General features: G+C 44.1%; 1 protein-coding gene across 5 annotated transcripts in view; it reads left to right on the top strand.

Moving 5' to 3' along the window:
• Window positions 1-22,704, top strand: part of LOC139265976 (transcription factor Dp-2-like) — a 281,312-nt gene extending 258,608 nt beyond the window's left edge. For all 5 annotated transcript variants that reach the window (XM_070883641.1, XM_070883639.1, XM_070883643.1 and 2 more), the window contains 3 exons: window positions 3,074-3,240; window positions 20,115-20,214; window positions 20,550-22,704. In XM_070883641.1, the coding sequence (XP_070739742.1) occupies window positions 3,074-3,240; window positions 20,115-20,214; window positions 20,550-20,745 (463 nt within the window). In that variant the 3' untranslated portion in view covers window positions 20,746-22,704. The remainder of the gene's footprint in view (window positions 1-3,073; window positions 3,241-20,114; window positions 20,215-20,549) is intronic.
• Window positions 22,705-26,696: the final 3,992 nt, after the last annotated feature.

Raw genomic sequence — 26,696 nt, 5'->3', positions numbered from 1 at the left:
ACTGCCACCCAGTTTAGTGTCATCCGCAAACTTGGGGATATTATACTCAATTCCTTCATCTGAATCGTTAATGTATATTGTAAAGAGCTGGGGTCCCAGCACTGAGCCCTGCGGCACTCCACTAGTCACTGCCTGCCATTCTGAAAAGGACCCGTTTATCCCGACTCTCTGCTTCCTGTCTGCCAACCAGTTCTCTATCTACGTCAGTACATTACCCCCAATGCCATGCGGTTTGATTTTGCACACCAATCACTTGTGCGGGACCTTGTTAAAAACCTTTTGAAAGTCCAAATACACCACATCCACTGGTTCTCCCTTGTCCATTCTGCTAGTTACATCCTCAAAAAATTCCAGAAGATTCGTCAAGCATGATTTCCCTTTCATAAATCCATGCTGACTTGGTCCGATCCTGTCACTGCTTTCCAAATGCGCTATTTCATCCTTAATGATTGATTCCAACATTTTCCCCACTACTGATGTCAGGCTAACTGGTCTATAATTACCCATTTTCTCTCTTCCTCCTTTTTAAAAAAGTGGTGTTACATTAGCTACCCTCCAGTCCATAGGAACTGATCCAGAGTTGATAGACTGTTGGAAAATGATCACCAATGCATCCACTATTTCTAGGGCCACTTCCTTAAGTACTCTGGGATGCAGACTATCAGGCCCCGGGGATTTATCGGCCTTCAATTCCATCAATTTCCCTTACACAATTTCCCACCTAATAAGGATATCCTTCAGTTCCTCCTTCTCACTCGACCCACTGTCCCCTAGTACATTTGGCAGGTTATTTGTGTCTTCCTTCGTGAAGACAGAACCAAAGTATTTGTTCAATTGGTCTGCCATTTCTTTGTTCCCCATTATAAATTCATCTGAATCCGACTGCAAGGGACCTCCATTTGTCTTCACTAATCTTTTTCTCTTCACATATTTATAGAAGCTTTTGCAGTCAGTTTTTATGTTCCCTGCAAGCTTTCTCTCATACTCTATTTTCCCCCTCTTAATTTAACCCTTAGTCCTCCTCTGTTGAATTCTAAATTTCTCCCAGTCCTCAGGTTTGTTGCTTTTTCAAGCTAATTTATATGCCTCTTCCTTGGCTTTAACACTATCCTTAATTTCCCTTGTTTGCCATGGTTGAGCCACCTTCCCCGTTTTATTTTTACTCCAGACAGGGATGTACAATTACTGATGTTCATCCATGTGATCTTTAAATATTTTCCATTGCTTATCCACTGTCAACCCTTTAAGTATCCATTGCCAATCTATTCTAGCCAATTCACGCCTCATACCGTCGAAGTTACCTTTCCTTAAGTTTAGTACCCAAGTTTCCGAATTAACTGTGTCACTCTCCATCTTAATCAAGAAATCTACCATATTATGGTCACTCTTTCCCAAGGGGCCTCGCACAACAAGATTGCTAATTAGTCCCTTCTCATTACACATCACCCAGTCGAGGATGGCCAGCTCTCTAGTTGGTTCCTCGACATATTGGTCTAGAAAGCCATCCCTAATACACTCCAGGAAATCCTCCTCCACCGCATTGCTACCAGTTTGGTTAGCCCAATCAATATGTAGATTAAAGTTGCCCATGATAACTGCTGTACCTTTATTGCACACATCCCTTATTTCTTGTTTGATGCTGTCCCCAACCTCACTACTACTGTTTGGTGGTCTGTACACAACTCCCACTAACGTTTTCTGTCCTTTGGAATTCCGCAGCTCCACCCATACCGATTCCACATCATCCAGGCTAATATCCCTCCTTACTATTGCATTAATTTCCTCTTTAACCAGCAACGTCACCCCACCTCATTTTCCTCTTTGCCTATCCTTCCTAAATGTTGAATACCCCTAGATGTTGAGTTCCCAGCCTTGGCCACCCTGGAGCCATGTCTCCGTGATGCCAATTACATCATATCCATTAACTGCTATCTGCGCAGTTAATTCGTCCACCTTATTCCGAATACTCTTCGCATTGAGGCACAAAGCCTTCAGGCTTGTCTTTTCAACACACTTTGCCCCTTTAGAATTTTGCTGTAATGTGGCCCTTTTTGTTTTTTGCCTTGGGTTTCTCTGCCCTCCACTTTTACTATTCTCCTTTCTATCTTTTGCTTCTGCCTCCATTTTATTTCCCTCTGTCTCTCTGCATAGGTTCCCATCCTCCTGCCATATTAGTTTAACTCCTCCCCAACAGCACTAGCAAACACTCCCCCTTGGTTCCGGTCCTGCCCAGGTGCAGACCGTCCGGTTTGTACTGGTCCCACCTCCCCCAGAACCGGTTCCAGTGTCCCAGGAATTTGAATCCCTCCCTTTTGCAGCACTCCTCAAGCCACGTATTCATCTGAGCTATCCTGCGATTCCTACTCTGAATAGCACGTGGCACTGGTAGCAATCCTGAGATTACTACCTTTGAGGTCCTACCTTTTAATTTAGCTCCTAGCTCCCTAAATTCGTCTCGTAGAACCTCATCCCGTTTTTTTACCTGGTCCATCAAGCTTGTCCCACATTCATGATGCCCGTAGTATCATGACTAGACACTTCATGTCTCCCTGCCCTTTCCCCCAGCATGTAATCTTCTGAGCAATGTTCTCTTTAAGCTGTGCAGCCGCGCAGTGCTCTGGAGCTCCCGCGCAGCCGGTTCACCAGCTTGTAAATAGGAAAAACTGTGTGTCCGTGGTTCTTTGAATGGGCCGCACAGCCCTTAAAGGTGCAATGCACCTAAAAAAAAAATTAAAGGGAACATTGCTCCTGGGAGAGGCAAAAAAAAAATGGCCCATAAGAATGGAAAAAACTCTTGGGAGATTGCTCTTCGACCTCCTCAGACGACCATAACCAGTTCAAGAGATCACATAAACCACACATACATTAACTGTTGATCTACTTACCTTTTATGACTAAATATGACTAAAGACATTCTTTTAACCTGATCATGTGGAAATTTTAGATAAGCTGTGTTATTTTGTATATTACAGTACAAAAACAAATATTAATGAAAACTGAATTGCTATGATTTTCAAGCTAACTGCTCTATATATTTCATTTTTAATTATGTAACTTTTGCAAACTATCTCAGGTTTGAATATCTATTCAACTTCGACAACACCTTTGAGATTCATGATGATATTGAAGTACTGAAACGTATGGGAATGTCCTTTGGCTTGGAATCCGGTAAATGTACTCCAGAAAACCTGAAAACTGCAAACTCATTGGTGCCAAAGGTTTTGCAGCCCTATGTTGCAGGTTAGTTGCACCAAGGGATGATTTTTTGTGACCGTTGTGCAGTTTTAATAGCTTGAAGGGTTCTCATATCCCTTGTATTTGTCTTGCAAACTATTCCAATCCACAGTTGGGATGACTTTATGCAAAACAACTGGCAATTTTCATATCAGTACAGCCTTGTTACAATTTTTTAATGACCTCTGTGCTGATATTGCGCACTTTTGTCACATACTATTAGCAACTAGTACTTCAATTCATGTACTGCACGACGTATTTAGATGCAGATTAAAATTTCCCTTTACTCTGCCCCAGCAAGGTGCCTTAATTCCAGCCTCAGCTGGTTGCTCTTTCCTATACAAGAGTGGGTCTTTCCATTACATATGTTATTTTTCTGTCCTCTCAATCTGGCTGCAGGAATGTCGTCCGTATTCTGTGTGATCCTTGCTAACTCGGAATTAATTCAAACGACCCTACAATGGTCACTTAGTTCTATCGGAGAGAGGAGACTTTGATCAGCCTGCGCTTAATTCACAAACAGGAAATATGTTGAAAATATTATATATTTCAGCAACTACAGAATCATCTTTCCAAACAAAATCTTGTCCGCTAACCAGATAGTCACTTCTGTCTCTTGCAATGGAAAGAATCACTCTTTGTTCTCCAAGTGTAGCAACTCCTTAAAAAATACTAAACCTTTATAATCATAAAAATAACTAGTATTTTAAATAAATGTTGTAGAAGAAAGTAACATTTTAAAAATAAATCTAATCACGGTGCAGTGTGTAACTGATGTTCCTTTCATAAGTGATTAAAGAGTAAATCGGACAGCAACTTCAGGCGACCGCACGTGTGCAATTAAACGCGGAGATCAGGGAGATTCAAGAGAACTTTGTGTCTAGAATTGTTTTGCAAAAAAGAACTTCCATTAATATAGTGCCTTTCACGGCCTCGGGACATTCCAAAATACTTTGCAGTCAACAGATTTATTCTTGGAACTGCATTCGCTATTGTTGTGAAGACAAACACAGCAGCCAGTTTGCGCACAGCAAGCTGGCATGAACAGCAAACCAAGGTTTAACAAGGAATATTGAATGCAAGAACATAAGGAATATTGAATGCAAGAACATAAGAAATAGGAGCAGGAGTAAACTATACAGCCCCTTGAGCCTGCTCCACCATTCAATAAGATCATGACTGATCTTCGACCTCAACTCCACTTAATGGACTAAGATACTGGGAGTATTTCCCATTGTTTTTCGAAGAATGCTATGGGATCTTTTACATCCATCCAGCACCAGGCAGACAGGGCCTCAATTTAAAATCTCACCCAAAAGACACCTATACAGCACCCCCTTAACTTATGAGTTGATTAGTCCAACTTTTAGATTGTCAGTCTAGAATATTTATTTGGGTCCCTTTGGAATTTCCCTCCATCCATAATCAATGAAAATCTAACCCAAGCAGTTGTCATTGTGAAAAATTTACAATTTACCTGAGGAGTTTTCCCCCGTGTCCTGACCAAATTTCTCTCTCAACCAATGTCACTAAAACAGATTATTTGATCATCAATCTCATTGCTGTTTGTGGGAGCTTGCTGTGCATAAATTGGCTGCTGCATTGCCCACATTACAACAGTGACTACACTTCAAAAGTACTCCAGTGGCTTTGGGACATCCTGAAGTTGTGCAAGGCATGATAGCAATGTTTCTTCCTTCAGTTATATTCTATTAATAAAGACACATTTAATGCTGTTCTTTGACATAAAGAATTGTGTGTTGCGTAAATGAAAAGTGTGATCCTGCTGAGAGCATAGTTATCGGGTGTGTAGAGGCAAAGAACTCCTAGTTAAATCGAATCCTGCATGACCTATTGTCCACAGCTTAGGGAAATCACGTTTTAAAAATATGCCTGTAATAATTGAGCAACTATTAAAAGTAGTATTCTCTTTCCCCATGCCCCCATCAAAAAAGGATGGGAAACAACAATCCTCATCTCCCATCACTGCTGCTTTGAATGCTCCTTTTAAACTGCCCCTGGCTCAAACTGCATCAATGTGTTGAGGCAATTCTTTTGCCTTATATTATGATTGCACCACATTTATTGCCTTTTGAGCCCATTTGCAAATTTGAATAGGCTTATCCAACTGCTCACCCATCACCCCTTTTTCTCACAGGCCACCGCTGAAATGCAGTATTCCCGATTTATATTTTACAGCTGATGAGAGGATATATAATTATCATCTGTATCACCTCACCGTTAGTTTATTTTGTTAGCACTGCATGTATTTCACTACATTTTTATGGGGGTTTTTGCAGAGGAGGACTTAAAAGAGTCTCTGAGCATATAATTGTCAGCGAGAAAAAGGAAATACTAAGAAATTTAAAGCTTTGTTGAAAACTCTTTTGTTCCATTAAGGTAGGGGGTCAAGAAAGAGGATATTTAGTTCCAGCAGCTCTGGTAGTTACCATGGCAACTCTTAGTAACCCATTCCCAATTGACATTCAGAGAACGTTCTTTAAGGTTCTGTTCTTTCCTTTTGAATTTATTATCATTTATTCAGTCCCTGCTGCAAGCCACTGGACTCAGTTTTTGCTTAGTGTTTTTGTAGAATATCATGAAGTTGTTTTAATAGACCTGTGAGAAACCAGCATAACCATATAAAAGAACAAATGCTTCAGGGTGAGTCTGCGGGCATGTTAGATCCAGCACTCATATCCTAGGAAGCCTTACGCATTTTGTTATCATGACTATAGGTTAATTAGGATTTGGAACAGTTCACAAGAAATCGAGCAAGTTCTGTTGTGATGTAAGCAGGGTATTAACTTCTACAAATGTAGAACGATCAAGAGTGTACTTAATTTGCAGAACCATTTCCAGTGGAAATTGTTCCAAAATGTGTGAAAGGCTAGTGTTCTGAATTCATCCCGTTTACTTTGTAGCGTGGATTAAGAGCATGACAGCGTAATTCAATTGCCCATGCGCAGGATCATGCATCAGCCATTATCACAGAATCTTACAGCACAGGAGACCATTTAGCCCATTGTGCCAGGCCCAGCTTTTTGAAAGAGCTGTCTAATTGATCCCACTCCCCCGCTCTTTTCCCATAACCCTGCAGATTTTAACAAAATTACAGCACTATTTTGAAGAGCAGGGGAATTATCCCCGGTGTCCTGGCCAATATTTATCCCTCAATCAACATCACAAAAATGGATTATCTGGATATTATCACATTGCTGTTTGTGGGAGCTTGCTGTGCGCAAATTGGCTGCCGCGTTTCCCACATTACAGCAGCGACTACACTCCAAAAGTACTTCATGGGCTGTAAAGTGTTTTGAGACGTCTAGTGGTTGTGAAAGGTTGCTATATAAATCCAAGTCATCTTGCACAATTTTCCCTGTGAGCTGTGTTTTGTTCGCGCACATTCTCTTTAAATTTCTGCAGCTGCACGGTGTTGAGTGTAAAAGCCGGAGAGCGGCCTGCATGGGACCTTTTAGATCACTGTGCGACCGCAAACTTTAGGCAATGCGTTTTAGATCATAGCAACTCGCTACCTTAAAAAAAAATTCTCATCTCCACTTCTGGTTCTTTTGCCAATTATCTTAAGTACTCCTTAACCTTCTCTAAGGAGAACAAATTCCAGCTTTGCTAGTCTCTTCATATAACAGTAGACCTACGTCTCTGGCATCATTGTGGTAAAACTCCTCGACAGCCCCTTCATAGCTTTGACATCCTTCTTAAAATGTGGTGCCCAGAATTGGACACAATATGTTAACTGAGACCTAACCAGTGATTTCGAAAGAACCCAGTTGTTCAGAAGTCAACCCATTTGCAAATAAGATATGAGGTATGGACCCTTCCCCATGTTGGGGGAAGAAAGTAGTGCATACGGAACAATGATGTTATATATTTTTTTTAAGTCATTCCTGGTCAAGAGGACTGACCTTCTTTACTGTTATGGTGTATTTCACAAGAAATTGCTGTTCGTTATGTTTCTCAATTCAAATTATTATCTTTAGTACAAAAAATGACTGAATAATCAGGCGTAAACTATATATCTGTTGTGCCTTTGGACTAAAATGCCAGTTCCCAGCTGAAGCATAACTCGTGTCCTATGTTGCCCGCTGATACTGTAAAACTCAGGATACGGTATACACAGAATTAGAAACATAGAAATTAGGTGCAGGAGTAGGCCATTCGGCCCTTCGAACCTGCACTACCATTCAATAAGATCATGGCTGATCATTCCCTCAGTATCCCTTACCTGCTTTCTCTCCATACCCCTTGATCCTCTAAGCAGTAAGGGCCACATCTAACTCCCTCTTGAATATATCCAATGAACTGGCATCAACAACTCTCTGCGGCAGGGAATTCCACAAGTTAACAACTCCCTGAGTGAAGACGTTTCTTCCCATCTCAGTCCTAAATGTCCTAACCCTTATCCTAAGACTGTGTCCCCTGGTTCTGGACTTCCCCAATATCGGAAACAATCGACCCGCATTTAACCTGTCCCGTCCCGTCAAAATCTTGTATGTTTCTATGAGATCCCTTCTCGTCCTTCTAAACTCCAATGTATAAAGGCCCAGTTTATCCAGTCTCTCCTCATATGTCAGTTCAGCCATCCTGGGAATCAGTCTGGTGAACCTTCGCTGCACTCCCTCAATAGCAAGAACATCCTTCCTCAGATTAGGAGACCAAAACTGAACACAATGTTCCAGGTGATGCCAGCGGATTCCAATTCCAGGAGATTGGAAAGCAGCTAATGTAACGCCTCTGTTTAAAAAAGGGGGCAGACAAAAGGCAGGTAACTATAGGCTGGTTAGTTTAACATCTGTAGTGGGGAAAATGCTTGAAGCTATCATTAAGGAAGAAATAGCGGGACATCTAGATAGGAATAGTGCAATCAAGAAGACACAACATGGATTCATGAAGGGGAAATCATGTTTAACTAATTTACTGGAATTCTTTGAGGATATAACGAGCATGGTGGATAAAGGTGTACCAATGTATTTAGATTTCCAAAAGGCATTCGATAAGGTGCCACACAAAAGGTTACTGCAGAAGATAAAGGTACGCGGAGTCAGAGGAAATGTATTAGCATGGATAGAGAATTGGCTGGCTAACAGAAAGCAGAGAGTCAGGATAAATGGGTCCTTTTCGGGTTGGAAATCGGTGGCCACAGGGATCGGTGCTGGGACCACAACTGTTTACAATATACATAGATGACCTGGAAGAGGGGCCAGAGTGTAGTGTAACAAAATTTGCAGATGACACAAAGATTAGTGGGAAAGCGGGTTGTGTAGAGAACACAGAGAGGCTGCAAAGAGATTTAGATAGGTTAAGCGAATGGGCTAAGGTTTGGCAGATGGAATACAATGTCGGAAAATGTGAGGTCACCCACCTTGGAAAAAGAAACAGTAAAAGGGAATATTATTTGAATGGGGAGAAATTACAACATGCTGCGGTGCAGAGGGACCTGGGGGTCCTTGTGCATGAAACTCTTTTTGGAGTTTATCTGCAAAACATAAAACATTAAACCGTGCCAAAAGTTAGTTTGCAGGTGCAGCAGGTAATCAGGAAGGCGAATGGAATGTTGGCCTTCATTGTGAGAGGGCTGGAGTACAAAAGCAGGGAGGTCCTGCTGCAACTGTATAGGGTATTGGTGAGGCCGCACCTGGAGTACTGCGTGCAGTTTTGGTCACCTTTCATAAGGAAGGATATACTCGCTTTGGAGGGAGTACAGAGACGATTCACTAGGCTGATTCCGGAGATGAGGGGGTTACCTTATGATGATAGATTGAGTAGACTGGGTCTTTACTTGTTGGAGTTCAGAAGGATGAGGGGTGATCTTATAGAAACATTTAAAATAATGAAAGGGATAGACAAGACAGAGGCAGAGAGGTTGTTTCCACTGGTCGGGGAGACTAGAACTAGGGGGCACAACCTCAAAAAAGGGGGAGCCAATTTAAAACCGAGTTGAGAAGGAATTTCTTCTCCCAGAGGGTTGCGAATCTGTAGAATTCTCTGCCCAAGGAAGCAGTTGAAGCTAGCTCATTGAATGTATTCAAATCACAGATAGATAGATTTTTAACCAATAAGGGAATTAAGGGTTACGGGGAGCGGGCGGGTAAGTGGAGCTGAGTCCACGGCCAGATCAGCCATGATCTTGTTGAATGGCGGAGCAGGCTCGAGAGGCTAGATGGCCTACTCCTGTTCCTAATTCTTATGTACCACCTGCTGTACCTGTATGCCCACTTTCAGTGACTGATGAACCATGACACCCAGGTCTCGTTGCACCTCCCCTTTTCCTAATCTGCCACCATTCAGATAATATTCTGCCTTCGTGTTTTTGCCCCCAAAATGGATAACCTCACATTTATGCACATTATACTGCATCTGCCATGTATTTTCCTGCTGACCTAACCTGTCCAAGACACCCTGCAGCCTCTTAGCGTCCTCCTCACAGCTCACAATGCCACCCAGTTTAGTGCCATGCGCAAACTAGGAGATATTACACTCAATTCCTTTATCTAAATCGTTAATGTATATTGTAAAGAGCTGGGGTCCCAGCACTGAGCCCTGTGGCACTCCACTAGTCACTGCCTGCCATTCTGAAACGGACCCATTTATCCCGACTCTCTGCTTCCTATCTGCCAACCAGTTCTCTATCTACGTCAGTACATTACCCCCAATACCATGCGCTTTGATTTTGCACACCAATCTCTTGTGCAGGACCTTGTCAAAAGTCTTTTTAAAGTCCAAATACACCACATCCACTGGTTCTCCCTTGTCCACTCTGCTAGTTACATCCTCAAAAAATTCCAGAAGATTCGTCAAGCATGATTTCCCTTTCATAAATCCATGCTGACTTGGTCCGATCCTGTCACTGCTTTCCAAATGCGGCGCTATTTCATCCTTAATGATCGATTCCAACATTTTCCCCACTACTCATGTCAGGTTAACTGGTCAATAATTACTCGTTTTCTCTCCCTCCTTTTTAAAAAAGTGGTGTTACATTAGCTACCCTCCAGTCCATAGGAACTGATCCAGAGTCGATAGACTGTTGGAAAATGATCACCAGTGCATTCACTATTTCTATGGCCACTTCCTTAAGTACTCTGGGATGCAGACTATCAGCCCTCGGGGATTTATCGGCCGTCAATCCCATCAATTTCCCTAACACAATTTCCCGCCTAATAAGGATATCCTTCAGTTCCTCCTTCTCACTCGACCTACTGTCCCCTAGTACATTTGGCAGGTTATTTGTGTCTTCCTTCGTGAAGACAGAACCAAAGTATTTGTTCAGTTGGTCTGCCATTTCTTTTTCCCCCGTTACAAATTCACCTGAATCCGACTGCAAGGGACCTACATTTGTCTTCACTAATCTTTTTCTCTTCACATATTTACAGAAGCTTTTGCAGTCAGTTTTTATGTTCCCTGCAAGCTTCCTCTCGTACTCTATTTTCCCCTTCTTAAGTAAATCCTTAGTACTCCTCTGTTGAATTCTAAATTTCTCCCAGTCCTCAGGTTTGTTGCTTTTTCTAGCCAATTTATATGCCTCTTCCTTGGCTTTAACACTATCCTTAATTTCCCTTGTTAACCATGGTTGAGCCACGTTCCCCGTTTTATTTTTACTCCAGACAGGGATGTACAATTGCTGAAGTTCAACCATGTGATCTTTAAATGTTTGCCATTGCTTATCCACCGTCAACCCTTTAAGTATCATTTGCCAATCTATTCTAGCCAATTCACTAGCCAATTCACACCTCATACCGTCGAAGTTACCTTTCCTTAAGTTCAGGACCCTAGTTTCTGAATTAGCTGTGTCACTCTCCATCCTAATAAAGAATTCTACCATGTTATGGTCACTCTTCCTCAAGGGGTCTCGCACAACAAGATTGCTAATTAGTCCTTTCTCATTACACATCACCCAGTCTAGGATGGCCAGCTCCCTGGTTGGTTCCTCGACATATTGGTCAAGAAAACCATCCCTAATACACTGCAGGAAATCCTCCTCCACCACATTGCTACCAGTTTGGTTAGCCCAATTAATATGTGGATTAAAGTCACCCATGATAACTGCTGTACCTTTATTGCATGCATCCCTAATTTCTTGTTTGATGCTGTCCCCAACCTTACTACTACTGTTTGGTGGTCTGTACACAACTCCCACAAGCATTTTCTGCCCCTTGGTATTCCGCAGCTCCACACATACAGATTCCACATCATCCAAGCTAATGTCCTTCCTTACTATTGCATTAATTTCCTCTTTAACCAGCAATGCCACCCCGCCTCCTTTTCCTCTCTGCCTATCCTTCCTAAATGTTGAATACCCCTGGATGTTGAGTTCCCAGCCTTGGTCACCCTGGAGCCATGTCTCCGTGATGCCAATTGCACCATATCCGTTAACTGCTATCTGCGCAGTTAATTCGTCCACCTTATTCCAAATACTCCTCGCATTGAGGCACAGAGCCTTCAGGCTTGTCTTTCTAACACACTTTGCCCCTTTAGAATTTTGCTGTAATGTGGCCCTTTTTGCTGGAAGGGTTCGCCTTGTTTGCTGGTTTTATTTTTAAACGGAGTGTTTTAGTGGGGCCATGATTCCCTAATCTGAGGGCACTTGTTGAAAGCTGTTGGATTGAGGCTAGATTATGCTGCACGGATGTGAGTGGAAAGAGGGTGAATCATCCCTTGCCGACATTTCATGCACTTTTATGCTGTTAGTGTGTTGTCATTCAGTAAACCATAATCATCAGCTTGTGAAATTGCCATGTCTACTTCAACTATGAAAACAGCGGGTTACAATTTTATTGTTTGGAATAATTGTATTCCTCCAAACTTGACTCTATCTGGAAAGAGCATCTTGAGCTCTGAGCTCTGTAACATTAAGGCGAAAGACTCGTGGTGACGAGTCTGTCACTGGTTGTGGAAGTGGTGGGAGGAATTTGAGGTTATAAATGAAGAGAATCACACACATTGCTTTCTTAATTGCTTGCTGTACCTGGCACTGGCACAGTATTACCATTTATTGGCTTGTGTAATCTTTCCTGTACCTATTTATATCCATATGATCATTAAAATAAGCGCCCAAGTTGCATTAGCAGAGCTCTGGGAGCAGATAACCAGTTCAGTGTCTCAGAAATGATGCATTGCATCATGGCCACATTTACAAAAGTGCCCTGAATGTGTGCCACAATTGCTTTATCCTTTACAACAGTGACTACACTTCAAAAGTACTTCATTGGTTGTAAAACGCTTTGAGATGTCCGGTTGTCGTGAGAGGCACTATATAAATGCAAGTCTTTCTTTCTTTCACTTTGTTCATTGTACCACAAGCTCTGTCACTTCTCCAACTCTCAGTAGTACAGCCCTCAATTGCAGTTGAAATTTGCAGTTTTAACATAGATCTACATTCTTAGAGTGCCGCAATTATTAGAGAAAGACACTTGCCACCCCATAAGATATTTAAGAAACTAAAATGTGTAATGTACAGTCAGAGTGTTGTTTGTACCTCAGTTTGCACCTGCCTGGGTTGGAGTTATGATGCGACTGATGTTTCTTTTGGCAGTCCCCCGTCTCCCCCAATGAGTACCATTTCCTGATGGAGAGAGATGTGGAACAGGTGAGTTACACTCAGACTTCTGGCAGCGTCACTCTAACCAGCTAGCCAGGTGGCAACAGCAGCCAGAGTTCACCTCTCCCACTCTGCACCTTGTCTAACTGCCCAGCCCAAATGAAACCTTAGCATGTGTACAATTGGACGAGGTGGCATAGTGGATATACGTCCCAAGTGTGGCGCATCTCAGGGCCATTTTTAGACATTTGAAGTTGTAGTACAGTGTACTGTAACAGCGTGATCGGCGATGTAGGCTGGATTTTCATGGGGAAGATGGGATGGGGGCAGGGGTTCTGGTGCCGACTTGCCTGTGAAGCCTCGGTTTCCTGCCCATCTGGCGGGGGGGGGGGGGTGCGGTGGTAGTGGTGTAGGACTGCGGCACTAGGCCTCACAAAAGAGGGAGGGAGGGAGGGATCGCGTGGGGTCTGGTGCCGGCCTCTGGGTGGGGGGAGTGCAAAGAAGATTGCAGCCATCAAGGAACTGGAGGAGATTGGGGCAGGCCTGATGACCATCGTGAGGGGGTGGGATGGGGGTGGAGATTAACATCACATCAGGGCCAGCCACCGGAGGATCATGGCCGGCGTCACGATCATCGGTGGAGGAGGGAGGGTAGTAAACTTCGGGCCGCCCATGGGAGGATCATGGTCATCCTGACGCTGATTTGGTGCGGGGGGGGGGGGTGGTGGGGAGATCAGAGACAGCCACCAGTGGGTCAGGGCTGGCCTTAAAATGATTCTGGGGGTTAGTCCAGGAAGGCCTCGTGAGGGGGCCTCCGATCGCGGGAGGGTGGTTTTTGGCAGTTTCAGGAGGTATAAAAACACGCCTCTGGATTCAGCAGACCCCATCTTGTTATAACTGCCGGGTTTCCTGAATTGTGTGAGACCCGTCCACATGCAGTTAAAAACAGAATGGAGGTTAAAAAAGAGACTTGCAGTCTGATTTTAATATTTAAATTGGCGCCCCGCCTCCTGGGAGCGGGTTGGTTACCGCTCCCGTCCTGCCTCTGTTAAAACCGGAAAGGGGCGGGTTCGGGTCAGGGATCCCATTTTTAACAATTTAACTCCCAGCATGCTTCAAGCCCACCAGTGTTTTTTTTTAGGTTAAAATCTCCCCCCGCCCCCAGAGTGTGCTCACATTTCCCCACCCAGTGAGTCGCAGATCTCAGTCCAGGGGAGGTGCCAAATGAAGGCTAGAAACTTTTGAAAAGGAAGGGAGGGTGTTATATCTGCAACACCTTGTAACCAGCATTCTACCGCCACCAGAGGGCGCATCAGTTAGAGTCCTAAGGGATTCCAGCATCCCTTGGGAACACTACATATAAGCAGGCCTCCCATGTTGGGATATCACTCTGGAGTCAGAAGAGACTAAGGTCACACTTACTCAAGTCTACAGTACTCAGTCACATTGCTTTATTTGAGACATAACAACTAGTGACGAGTAATAGATAACGAAACATCATGCAAAAATGCAGAGAACTGTTGGTATCCTGGAGAAATTCTCAGAAGGGGACGATTGGGAGCCTTCGTGGAGTGACTCGACCAATACTTCGTGGCCAACGAGCTGGAAGGGAATGAGAACGCTGCCAAACGAAGGGCGATCCTCCTCACCGTCTGCAGGGCAACAACCTACGGCCTCATGAAGAATCTTCTTGCTCCGGTGAAACCAACAACAAAATCGTATGAAGAACTGTGTACGCTGGTCCGGGAACACCTAAATCCGAAGCAGAGCGTTCTGATGGCAAGCTATCAATTTTATACACGTCAACGGTCTGAAGGCCAGGAAGTAGCAAGCTACGTCGCCGAACTAAGGCGCCTTGCAGGACATTGCGAATTCGATGGATTCCTGAAGCAAATGCTAAGAGACTTTTTTGTGCTTGGTATTGGCCATAAGGTTATCTTTCGCAAACTATTGACTGTTGAAACACTGAACCTGAGCAAAGCCATAACGATAGCCATGGCATTCATGTCCACCAGCGATAACACCAAACAAATTTTGCAGCATACAGATGCATCGGCAAGTACTGTACACAAAGTAACATGTTTTCAGTCAGGAATGCATTTGGCAGAACGTACACGCCTGCAGCTGCACGACCTCAGATGATCCAGAGTCCGCCATCAAACGTTAACACCTTGTTGGCGCTGCGGAGGTGATCATCGAGCCCATCAATGCCGCTTCAAACAATATGCGTGCAAAGGCTGTGGAACAATGGGACACCTCCAGCGAATGTGCAGACGAGCTGCAAACCCTGAAAACCACCACGTTGCAGAGGAAGATCGATCCATGGCGGATCAAGCTGAACTAGAGACTCGAACCAAGGAGGCAGAAGTGTACGGGGTACACACCTTCACCACGAAATGTCCACCGATCATGCTAAAAGTTGAACTGAATGGAATTCCAATATCCATGGAATTGGACACTGGTGCGAGTCAGTCTATCATGAGGAAAAAGGTCTTTGACAGACTCTGGTGCAACAAGACACACAGGCCCAAGCTGAACCCTATTCATATCAAGCTGAGACCTAAAGAGCTGATCCCTGTAATTGGCAGTGCAGCAGTAAAAGTCTCCTATGATGGAGCGGTGCACGAACTACCACTATGGATTATACCAGGAGATGGCCCCACACTGTTCGGCAGAAACTGGCTGGGAAAAATTCGCTGGAACTGGGACGACATCCGAGCGCTTTCGTCCGTCGACGACGCCTCATATGCCCAGGTTTTGAGCAAGTTCCCGTCGTTGTTTGAGCCAGGCATCGGAAATTTCTCTGGGGCGAAGGTGCAGATCCACTTGGTTCCCGGTACACGACCTATCCACCACAAGGCATGTGTGGTGCCGTATATGATGCAAGAGAAAGTGGAGATCGGGTTGGACAGGCTGCAACGAAAAGGCATCATCGCGCCGTTTGAGTTCAACGAGTGGGCCAGTTCGATTTTTCCAGTTCTCAAGGGCGATGGCACGGTCAGAATTTGTGGGGACTATAAAGTAACAATTAACCGTTTTTCGCTGCAGGACCAGTACCCGCTACCCAAGACAGATGACCTATTTGCGACGCTGGCAGGAGGGAAGACTTTTACCAAGTTGGACCTGACCTCGGCCTACATGACGCAGGAACTGGTGGAATCTTCGAAAGGCCTCACCTGCATCAACACGCACAAAGGTCTGTTCATCTACAATAGATGCCCGTTTGGGATTCGATCGGCCGCGGCTATTTTTCAAAGGAAAGTGGAGAGTCTGCTGAAGTCTGTTCCGCTCACCTTGGTTTTCCAGGACGACATATTGATCACAGGTCGGGACACTATCGAACACTTGCAGAACCTGGAAGAGGTTCTAAGTCGGCTAGATCGTGTGGGACTCAGGTTGAAATGCTCAAAGTGTGTTTTCCTGGCGCCAGAGGTCGAGTTCTTCGGGAGAAGAATCGCGACAGACGGCATCAGACCCACCGACGCCAAGACAGAAGCCATCAAGAACGCGCCGAGACCACAGAACGTGAGGGAGCTGCGGTCGTGCCTGTGACTCCTCAGTTATTTTGGTAATTTCCTACCCGGGTTAAGCACCTTGCTCGAACCTCTCCATGTGTTGCTACGCAAGGGAGATGACTGGGTATGGGAGAAATCACAAGAGACTGCTTTTGAGAAAGCCAGAAATCTGTTATGTTCCACCAAACTGCTTGTTCTGTATCACTCAGTAAACATTTAGTGCTAGCTTGCGATACGTCTTCGTACGGGGTCGGGTGTGTGTTATAACCAGGAAACGAATCGGGAACATTGCAACCGGTCGCTTATGCGTCCAGGAGTTTGTCCAAGGCCGAAAGGACCTATAGCATGATTGAAAAAAAAGCTCTGGCATGCGTTTACGGGGTGAAAAAATGCACCAGCATGTTTGGGCTTAAATTCATGTCAGAAACTGACCATAAGCCGCTCATATCGCTATTCTCAGAGAGCAAAGATATTAATACCAATGCCTCTGCTCGTATCCAAAGATGAGTGCTCACGCTATCTGCATATAACTACGTAATTCGCCACAGGCCAGGCACAGAGAACTGCGCTGATGCTCTCAGTCGGTTACCATTGCCCACCACCGGAGTGGAAATGGCACAGCCTACAGACTTGCTCTTGGTGATGGATGCATTCGAAAACGAAAAATCATCTGTTATGGCCCGCCAGATCAGGACCTGGATCAGCCAGGATCTTTTACTGTCCCTTGTAAAAAACTTTGTCCGCCATGGGAGCTAGTCTAGTGTCTCAGCTGAGATGCATGAATAGTTCAAGCTGTTCCAGCGGCGCAAAGACGAAATGTCCATACAGGTGGACTGTCTTTTGTGGGGTAATCGCGTGGTTTGGCCTAAGAAAGGCAGGAAAGCGTTCAAACGCGACCTGCACAGTACCCTCCCAGGCATAGTAATGATGAAAGCTATAGCCAGATCTCGTGTGTGGTGGCCGGTATCGACTCAGATTTGGAGTCTTGCGTGCGCCAATGCAACTGAGCAATGCACCCAGGGAGGCACTGCTAAGTTTGTGGTCATCGCCCTCCAAACCGTGGTCTAGAATCCATGTTGACTTCGCTGGCCCATTTCTAGGCAAAATGTTTTTGGTTGTTGTGGATGCTTATTCAAAATGGATTGAGTGTGTAATAATGTCTGTCAGCGCGTCCACTGCCACCATCGAAAGCCTACGAGCCATGTTTGCCACGCACGGCCTGCCTGATGTCCTTGTCAGCGACAATGGGCCGTGCTTCACCAGCAATGGGATCAAGCACGTCACATCGTCCCGTTCAAGCCCGCATCTAACGGCCAGGCAGAACGGGCAGTCCAAACCATCAAGCAAAGCTTGAAACGCGTGTCGGAAGGCTCCCTGCAGACTTGCCTATCCCGAGTCCTGATCAAGCTACCGCACAAGACCCCACTTGCTCACCAGGGTTCACACTGCCGAACTGCTCATGAAAAGGGCACTCAAAACAAGGCTCTCTCTAGTCCACCCTGATCTCCATGATCATGTCGAGGGCAGGCGGCATCAACAAAGCATGTACCATGATTGCGCAAATTTGTCACGCGATATTGAAGTCAATGACCCTGTAGTTGTACTCAGCTATGGACATGGTCCCAAATGGCTTGCTGGCACTGTCGTAGCTAAAAAAGGGAGTAGGGTGAGGTCAAACTTGCAAATGGACTAACTCGCAGAAAGCATTTGGACCAAACCAAACTGCGATTCACAGACAACCATGAGCAACCTGAAGAGGACACCACCAACTTCGACCCTCCGATACACACACAAGTGGCAACCGACATCACGGTTGACCACGAAGCTGAACCCATCATCCCCAGCAGCCCAGCGAAGGCCCAACCAACTCACCTGCACCTGTGTTTGTTCCGAGACGATCGACGAGACGAGACGAGACGAGACGAGGGAGCGGAAAGCCCCAGATTGTCTTACCCTGTAAATAAATCTACTGTTGACTTGGTGGGAGGTGGGGGTGATATGTATGCAACACCTTGTAACCAGCATTCTACCGCCACCAGAGGGCGCATCTGTTGGAGTTCCAAAGGATCCCAGCGTCCCTTGGGAGCACTGCATATAAGCAGGCCTCCCATGCTGTGCCATCACTCTGGAGTCAGAATAAAGAGACTAAGGTGACACTTAACTCAAGTCTACAGTACTCAGTCATATTGCTTTATTTGAGACATAACAGAGGGAATATTAGAGAACAAGTAGTAAACCCATATTATTCTTGTGCATCTCCTATTGATAGGTTTTAGAACGACATTGCCAGAGGGCTTGAAATTGCTTACCGTTTATGATCTTATTTTTTTAAAAAGAGAAAGAAACTAACTTGTGATTTACCCTGCAAGTTAAGCATCCGTGCAAAACAATTTCAGCTTTGCATCACGCTGTGAATCCAAAGTAAGGGCCCAATATGACTCCTAAGCAAAGTGGAATGAGACATCTTGAGACAGTAGTTTCCTGCTACTTTGACTTGCAACTGCCTGGAGTTAATTCCAGTGTGGTGTCCGACAACTGTTCGGGGGATCTGTTGCAAGATCTGGGCAACAATGTTCCCCTTTTTGGGTGTGCGGCCATTTTAAGGGGCCGCACGGCCCAATCACAGTTCCGTGCATGTGCAGCGCGGGACCGGCAGAGAACTGCTAGCCACAGAGCTCAGAGGGAATGTTGCTTGGCACTTGATAAATCCACTTACCCTCAATTAAATATTTATGGACACAGATTCTCATACAATGTGCTATCTAAATATTTAAATTTGTAACTATACGTTGAGCGCTCCGCCCACACCCGTAGCCAGGCATGTGAACAGCCCGCTCCTGGGCAAGCCTATTGCAGTTTTAGCCAGGCAATGTGAAGGCAGTTCCGAATTACAGCTACTGATCTCAGATTGGTAGCTGTAGTGCTAAGGAGAACCATGAGCCTATTATCTGCTATGGAACCTGGTGTTAACCTTGGCTGAGTTGTAACACTCTTTCCTCTGACTCAGAAACCCCACTCCAGAGACTTGAGCACATAATCTGGACTGACACTTCAGTACAGAAGCAATGTTGCATTGTCTGAGCTGCCGTCTTTCAGATGAGACATAAACATATACCTCTTTCTGCCTGCTCAGGTGGATGTAAAAGGTCCCATGGCATTATTTGAAGAAGTTTAGAGGGGTTCTTCTTGTATCCTGGCTAACAATTTTCTTCAGTAGCAGCTCCCAAACCGGTGACCTCCACCACCTGGAAGGATAAGAGGAGCAGGTGCATGGGGACATCATCAAGTCGCACACCATCCTGACTTGGATATATATCGTCGTCCCTTCATTATCATTGGGTTCAAATGCTGGAATTTCCTACCTTACAGCACCATGGGAGTACCTTCACCACATGGATTGCGGCAGTGGAAGAAGAAAGCTCGCCACCACCTTCTCGAGGGCAATAAACGTTGGCTTTGCCAGCGAAGCCCACATTCCAAGAGTCACATTAAAAAAGAATATAGCCCTCAACCAACACTAATAAAAGCAGATTATCTGATAATTCACTTCATTGCTGTTTATGAGATCTAGCAGTGTGCAAATTGGGTGCTGTATTTAGCTAAGTGCTTTGGGATGTCCAGAGGCCATGAAAGGCGCTATATAAATGCAAGTCTTTTCCTTTCATCAACATATGGTGGAATGAAATGGAAGCCTGCCAACTGCAGAGTCTGCATTGATTGCTCGTGTTTGCAGTGTAGGCATCAATGCACTAATTTATGTGGCATGTACTGCATATTTCTTGATTTAGTATTGTGACTTTTTCTGATAGAAATGGCTGAAGGATCATCCTGGGCAAACAGGGAAGTGCCTTCAGATCTACTGCAGACTGCCTCAGCGTTATCAACAACTGGTTCTATTTCTCAATCAAGGTAAAATGACTTGTATGTTAAACTGTGAATATATTGCAAGTGTTCAGATACAAAGTTAATTCGGAGCACTTAGACTATGGGAAACTTCTGGCTAACCTGTTGCCATCCCCCAACCACCATTCTAATTTCTACGTCTTTCTGCACTCTTGGCAGTCAGCAGTTGGATGTCATTTGTCCTTATTAGAATTTCTTCTGAGTATACATTGTTGAACTACTACCAAATGTGCAACCAAAGAAAGCATTTAACTTGTCATCCAGGTGTAAAGCTGGCAAATTATTGAAGTTTACTATTGGCATGCTGGATGAGTGTTCAGTTTCTCATTTCTAACCAACAGTATAAACACCGGATTATCATTGGATGTAGAAGTTGCCTTAGCAACTGGACAGCTTCTTGCTCCAGACAGTCGCCACTCGAGCAGCATTGCATCACACTATGAATCACGAGGTGAGACACCATGCTCATTTAATGATGATGATGAAGATGATGACGATGATGATGACGACTGCTCTTCCCTTGTTGAAGGAGAGTAAAGAGAGTGCTGGCAGACCTCTCGAGCTGCTCACGTGTGCTTTTTATTAAATGTTTCACCATCCACTCTTGTCATCTTTGTGATGGACCCTTGCAGACTGAAAGCTGAGGGGGAGAGGAAATAATCAGCAATTCTGTGTGAATGTACAGAATCCTGTGATGCAGCTTCTAGTCTGTTGCTACACATTATCAGATCCAGTTAAAAAATGATCCAAAGCTGATTGGCTGGCACAGTTTTAATAGCTGCTATTTTTTTTGTCCTGGTTTGTTTTTGCTCCCAAATCCCCTTTATTCCTCCTATCGTTTGGAAGCCTGTGAGGTAGACAACCTGGTTGTTTCAGTGTTGGTGTTATAAATGTATCTTGTGCTTGTATGAGTGACCTTTGGATTTAGGGTGTGTTGTGGTACAACAAATCGTTTTGGTTACTTTACCATCTTTACATGGTGAGAGTATTGGTGCGATTGGAATCCTGAAGTTTTGGATACCTGGCTAGGGAATATCTAGAACAAATAACAGACACTTCCTACCTAAAATCAGGATTTTACCCAGTTCTAAAGCAAGGGAGTTCCAAAGAAATACCTAGCTCTAATGTTGATGGAAGCTAATATATGACATTTATTTAGAAAGAATTTTTCTTTCTAAAAATGTAATAAGTAATATTCATTTTGTAGTCTTAAATTCAGCTGTGTGAATGATTTTTTTTTGACTGTTGAGCAACAAATCAAAGGTAACATTCCTGAACAATGACATCCTTCCGGAGACTAAGGAGAATGAGTCCAAACTGCTGATCAAGCCACTTATTTCATCCAAAAAAAATGATCAGCACCTAATGTAATACTTGCGTGCCTCCAGTGGCACTGTGAACTTATCTGGTGGGCAGTTTATCCGTACAGATTAGGAGGGTGCCAGGTTAGATCCCCAGAATTAGCTAATCTTAGGCTGCAGCTGACTTTCAGCCAGCCTGGATTAGAGAGTGGATTGGCCAGGGTTCCTGGTCCCGATTGCTGTGCAGCACTTTCCACTCGAACGTACCTGTTTGAAGGTCGGGCGAGGGCGAGAAGTCGTGTGTCCCCCGTAGTCAATAGTCTACCAACACTCAGTTATCGAAGGTCATGTGAATAATGATCACCTGGGTGCGGTTCCAGGGAGTGACTCGGGCCCGTGGAAGTGTGGACGGGAGGCAACATTTTCAGAAGAGGGGAAAAGGAGAAAATTATATTTTAAAAAAAAGTCACCTCTGTTCTGATTTTCAACTTTTCTACATTGACTGTTTTTAATAATATCTTGTTGAATGCTGTCATCTATTTCCCTTTCCATTGTATTTCCTGATATAATTTTTACAGTTTTTGGTTCTTTTATAAAGGGATAAATTCAGAAAAAAATGTAAGCTATTTCTAGAGCGACGGACAGAATAGTTACTGAAATTCAATAATTTATGACCATGCTTTCACACACCAACCTCTCCTTTCAAAGTCTGTCCATCTGCAGATGTAAACCTTTATGAACTCATTGAGAGTGAAACTAGTCATGGGCAGTAGTGCAACACGAGCGATAGCCAATCGGCAGCCCGCTTTACATCCCACCCATAATTCTTTTCTGTTGTCTACAAACCAGGCAAGCTGCCAATTTGTTCTTGCCTGTATGGGACTCTCATCCAAGACCACTTTTCACCCCCGTTTTGTTTTTGTAAATAATTAGCCATGTTAATTTTTCATTCAAGTTTTATATCCACTTTGTAGAATATATAATAAAACATTCTTCTATTGTGCTGCAAATGAGATGTTAAGGTATACCTTTTGGTATGGTTTAAAACAAGGGCATCATTGTTGAATGTGCTGATGATCATACCTGCATGCCTTTGGTGAGGGTGCAGCTACCTGCTTCCTGTCTTATCAGGGCAGAATATTTCCACAATGAACTAAAAAAAAATTTGTATTGTAGAACATGGAATAAAATAATTTAAAGACAATCACGTGGGGACTGACTGAACTTCTTTAAACGTGTTTAGCTATAATGCATATTGAGAAATTATGTTCAATATTGCTTTTACAGGAACAAGTAATGTTGTACTCTGTTTACAAATAAAGCTGTAATGAACAGCACTTGGGCTGGTGTTCCAACGTCGGGTATTCCAGCGTCTGGTGTAGCGGCATGGACTGGGAGAATGTAGGCTGCTTTTCTCTCAGCTAAGCTGGATCAGGCAGAAATTGCAGCATAACCTTACAGAAGGGAAGAGCAAATCTGATGGACGGGGGTTGTGATTATTGAATCACCATGACAGATCGCCTCGACATCTAGCATTCCCCTTCCTCCTCCTCCCACTCTCCCCTCCCCCATTACTACACTTTCCTCCTTCCATTGACTCAGACTAAGTGCTTCCACAGAAAGACTGCAAGTTCTTTCAAATAGATGTACAATTTTGTTACACCTAGTGCACAAGGGAAATCCCCCCCCCAGTATTCTCGAATAAGATCTTTTTTTTGGAGTTTGTCCGAAGTGTGAAATGTGTTGCAGTTTTCAGTGTGATATGCAAAATTTCTTGACATCATCTTCTTTTGTATAATGATAGCAAAAAGCAAATTAAATATCACTGTCGAAGTCAGATATCCAGGCCAAAGCTTCCAATGTCACAGCGTAGATACCTTGTAGGCTGCATGCGAATTTTCTCTGAGGGCAGTGCTCAATGATGTGGCAGCATCAACCATGACCGATTCTGAGATGGTTAATGGTTGACCACTGTTTGCGCAGAAGGTTTGATCCTTCAGGTTGTACTGTGCGGTCCTCTATGAGGAATTCATTTGGTATGTCGCAGTTCTCCCGATCATTTTTCCATTGATCAGCAAGGCTGAGGGGAAATCGCTGAAGGGCTTCAGCGATGGTCCAAAATGGCCTAGATTTGAGATGGGTTGGTGGTAGGTTGATCAAGTTGGCCTGGATCGGCAGGTCTTTGTTGGTGTAACGGTTGTATTCTCTGGAGACTGCGTATTCGCAGAGTAGGTGTGGTAGTGCGATGTTTGCAGACATGGCAGCCAAGGTGGTGTTGTCATTAAAAGCATTCCGGAGGTAATTCTCCATCAACGGAATTGACATACGGACTTGATAGCCGTGCTGGAGAGCAGTACTCCAGGTGATGATGGTGATGACTGTAGAGTACACCAGGGCGAGTGCTGCCGGTACAGAGGGTTTGAGCGTCTGCTCCCCATGTGGATCTGGCGAGTTTCTGGATGAGGTTGACCTTACTCTTTAGTTTATCCCAAGGTTCTGGAAATGCTGTCTATGCAACAGGGTGCGACCGAGTGTGACTCCTAAATAGGAGAGGGTTTTGGCAGGGTTGACCTCTGCATCGCAAAAGGAGAGTTTCAGAGCTCAGTCTGCTTGATGAGTCTTGAGATGCAATGTTGAAGTGATGTGAAAGAGATCTTTCTTGACATGAAATAGATCTTTACAGGTATGTAAAACAAGCCAAATTGATAGAATGCTGCCTGACGTATGATTCAATCTGTTTTATGATTCCAGATCGATCTGTCATTTAATTGCTCTGCTACCCCACGCAACTCAGCATTACTGAAGCACTTAGTATAACATATCCATTGGGCAATCCATTTCATTGTCATAGGCACCCCTAATAACTGCAATAGACTAATTTGGCAATTGCTGCTACTGAGAGCTCTGAAATTCCTAATGAATTTCACAATGTGTGACAGGTTGATACATTAGACCAATAAAATGGCCATAGGAAAAGGATAGAAAGGGTATTTTGAAGAGGTAATATATTTGGATGTCAGTTTTATTTTGCAATATTCTCCACCTCTGTTAACTGTTTTCCCTGTTGGGTACCATGTCATATGCTTTTGCCTATAAGCAATCGGCTTCTGATGGGCATGAACGAGTCACAATTCAATGTAGACGGAAACCAAATTCAGAATTTCAAAGTCACATGGAAGGCGAGTGTGGGGAAAAACAAAACAATTACAGTGCTGTAGCGATGAGTCGTCTTCTGAGGCTGAGAGCAAGACATGTTATTGGGACAGTATAGAGGGAGCTTTGCTCTGCATCAGGCCATGCAATACTTGTGCTGGAACTGTTTGATACTGTCACCTGGTACACAAAATCGGATTGTTGTTCGAATTTCCAATACCTATCAGGCCAAATATTGATTAAGAGAAATGTCCTCCAATTAATTGAGTGGGCAAATGGATGACAAATATAGTTCAATGTGGAGAAGTCTGAAGTCATAATGTTTTGAGAAAAAGTGTAATGAAAGGAAGTATATTGTTTACAAAGATTGAGGGGTGCAGAAATAATAGATTGTCAAAAGTGATTCAGATAGAAAAGGCCATAAAAAGGCAAATAAGGTTCTGTTTTTTTATGCATACAGATATTGAATATAAAAGCAAAGAAGCGATGTTGAATTTGTACAAGACCTTCCTTGGGCTACAGTTGAAGTTTGTATGCTGACTAAAGGTCAAATCACCTAAATGTTAACCTACGCTTCTCTCTCCACAGGTGCTGCCTGACCTGCTCAGTGTTTCCAGCATTTTCTGTTTTTATTTCAGATTTCCAACACCTGCAGTACTTTTTCTTTTGTTTTACCTGAATGTGTTGTTGCCTTTCAGCTCACCGCTGCTGCAAGTCTATTTGAATCGCTTCAGCCCAGTGTCTGCCCTGCCCACACCATCTAGACTGCCCTAGTCAAAGACTGTGACCGTGACACTTCATCTGTCATTGACATAGAATCATAGAAATTTACAGCACGGAAGGAGGTCATTTCAGCCCATCGTGTCCGTGCTGGCCGAGCAAGAGCTATCCAGCCTCATCCCACTTTCCAGCTCTTGGTCTGGAGCCCTGCAGATTACGGCACTTTAAGTGCACATCCAAGTTTATTTTAAATGTGGTGAGGCTTTCTGCCTCTACTACCCTTTCAGGCAGTGAGTTCCAGACCCCCACCACCCTCTGGTGAAGAAATTTCCCCTCATATCTCCTCTATACCTCCCCCCAATTATATGCCTCCTGGTTGTTGACCCCTCTGCCAAGGGAAACGGGTCTTTCCTATCCACTCTATTCAAGCCCCTCATAATTTTATACACCTCAATCAGGTCTCTCCTCAGCCTCCTCTGTTTCAAAGAAAACAGACCCAGCATCTCCAATCTTTCCTCATAGACAAAAGTCTCCAGTCCAGGCAACATTCTTGTAAATCTCCTTTGTACCCTTTCCAGTGCAATCACATCTTTCCTATAACGTGGTGACCAGAACTGCACACAGTACTGCAGCTGCAGCCTAACCAGTGTTTTATACAGTTCAAACATAATGTCCTTGCTCTTGTATTCCACGCCTCGACTAATAAAGGCAAGTATTCCATATGCTTTCTTAACCACCTTATCTACCTGGCCTGCTACCTTCATGGATCTGTGGACCTGCACTCCAAGGTCACTTTGTTTCTCTAAACTTTTCAGTGTTGTACCATTTAATGTGTATTCCCTTGCCTTGTTAGACCTCCCCAAATGCATTAGCTCACACTTAACTATATTGAATTCCATTTGCCACTGTTCTGCCCACCAGTATATTGATATCTTCCTGCAGTCTGCAGCTTTCTTCTTCATTATCAACCACACAGCCTATTTTAGTGTCATCTGCAAAATTCTTAAATCATACCCCCAACACTCAAGTCCAAGTAATTGATATATACCACAAAAAGCAAGGGACCCAGCACTGAGCCCTATGGAACCCCACTTCCAGTCACAAAAACACCCATCAACCATTACCCTTTGCTTCCTGCCTCTGAGCCAATTTTGGATCCAACTTGCCACTTTGCCCTGGATCCCATGGGCTTTTACTTTCATTACCAGTCTGCCATGTGGAACCTTATCAAAAGCTTTGCTAAAATCTATATACACTACGTCATATGCACTGCCCTCATCAACCCGCCTGATTACCTCCTCGAAAAGTTCAATC

Source organism: Pristiophorus japonicus, chromosome 6 (assembly GCF_044704955.1).
Source record: "Pristiophorus japonicus isolate sPriJap1 chromosome 6, sPriJap1.hap1, whole genome shotgun sequence".
In the NCBI taxonomy this organism is placed as follows: domain Eukaryota; kingdom Metazoa; phylum Chordata; class Chondrichthyes; family Pristiophoridae; genus Pristiophorus; species Pristiophorus japonicus.
The sequence above is the reverse complement of the archived record's forward strand: the minus strand, read 5'-3'. Positions and strand labels throughout refer to the sequence as shown.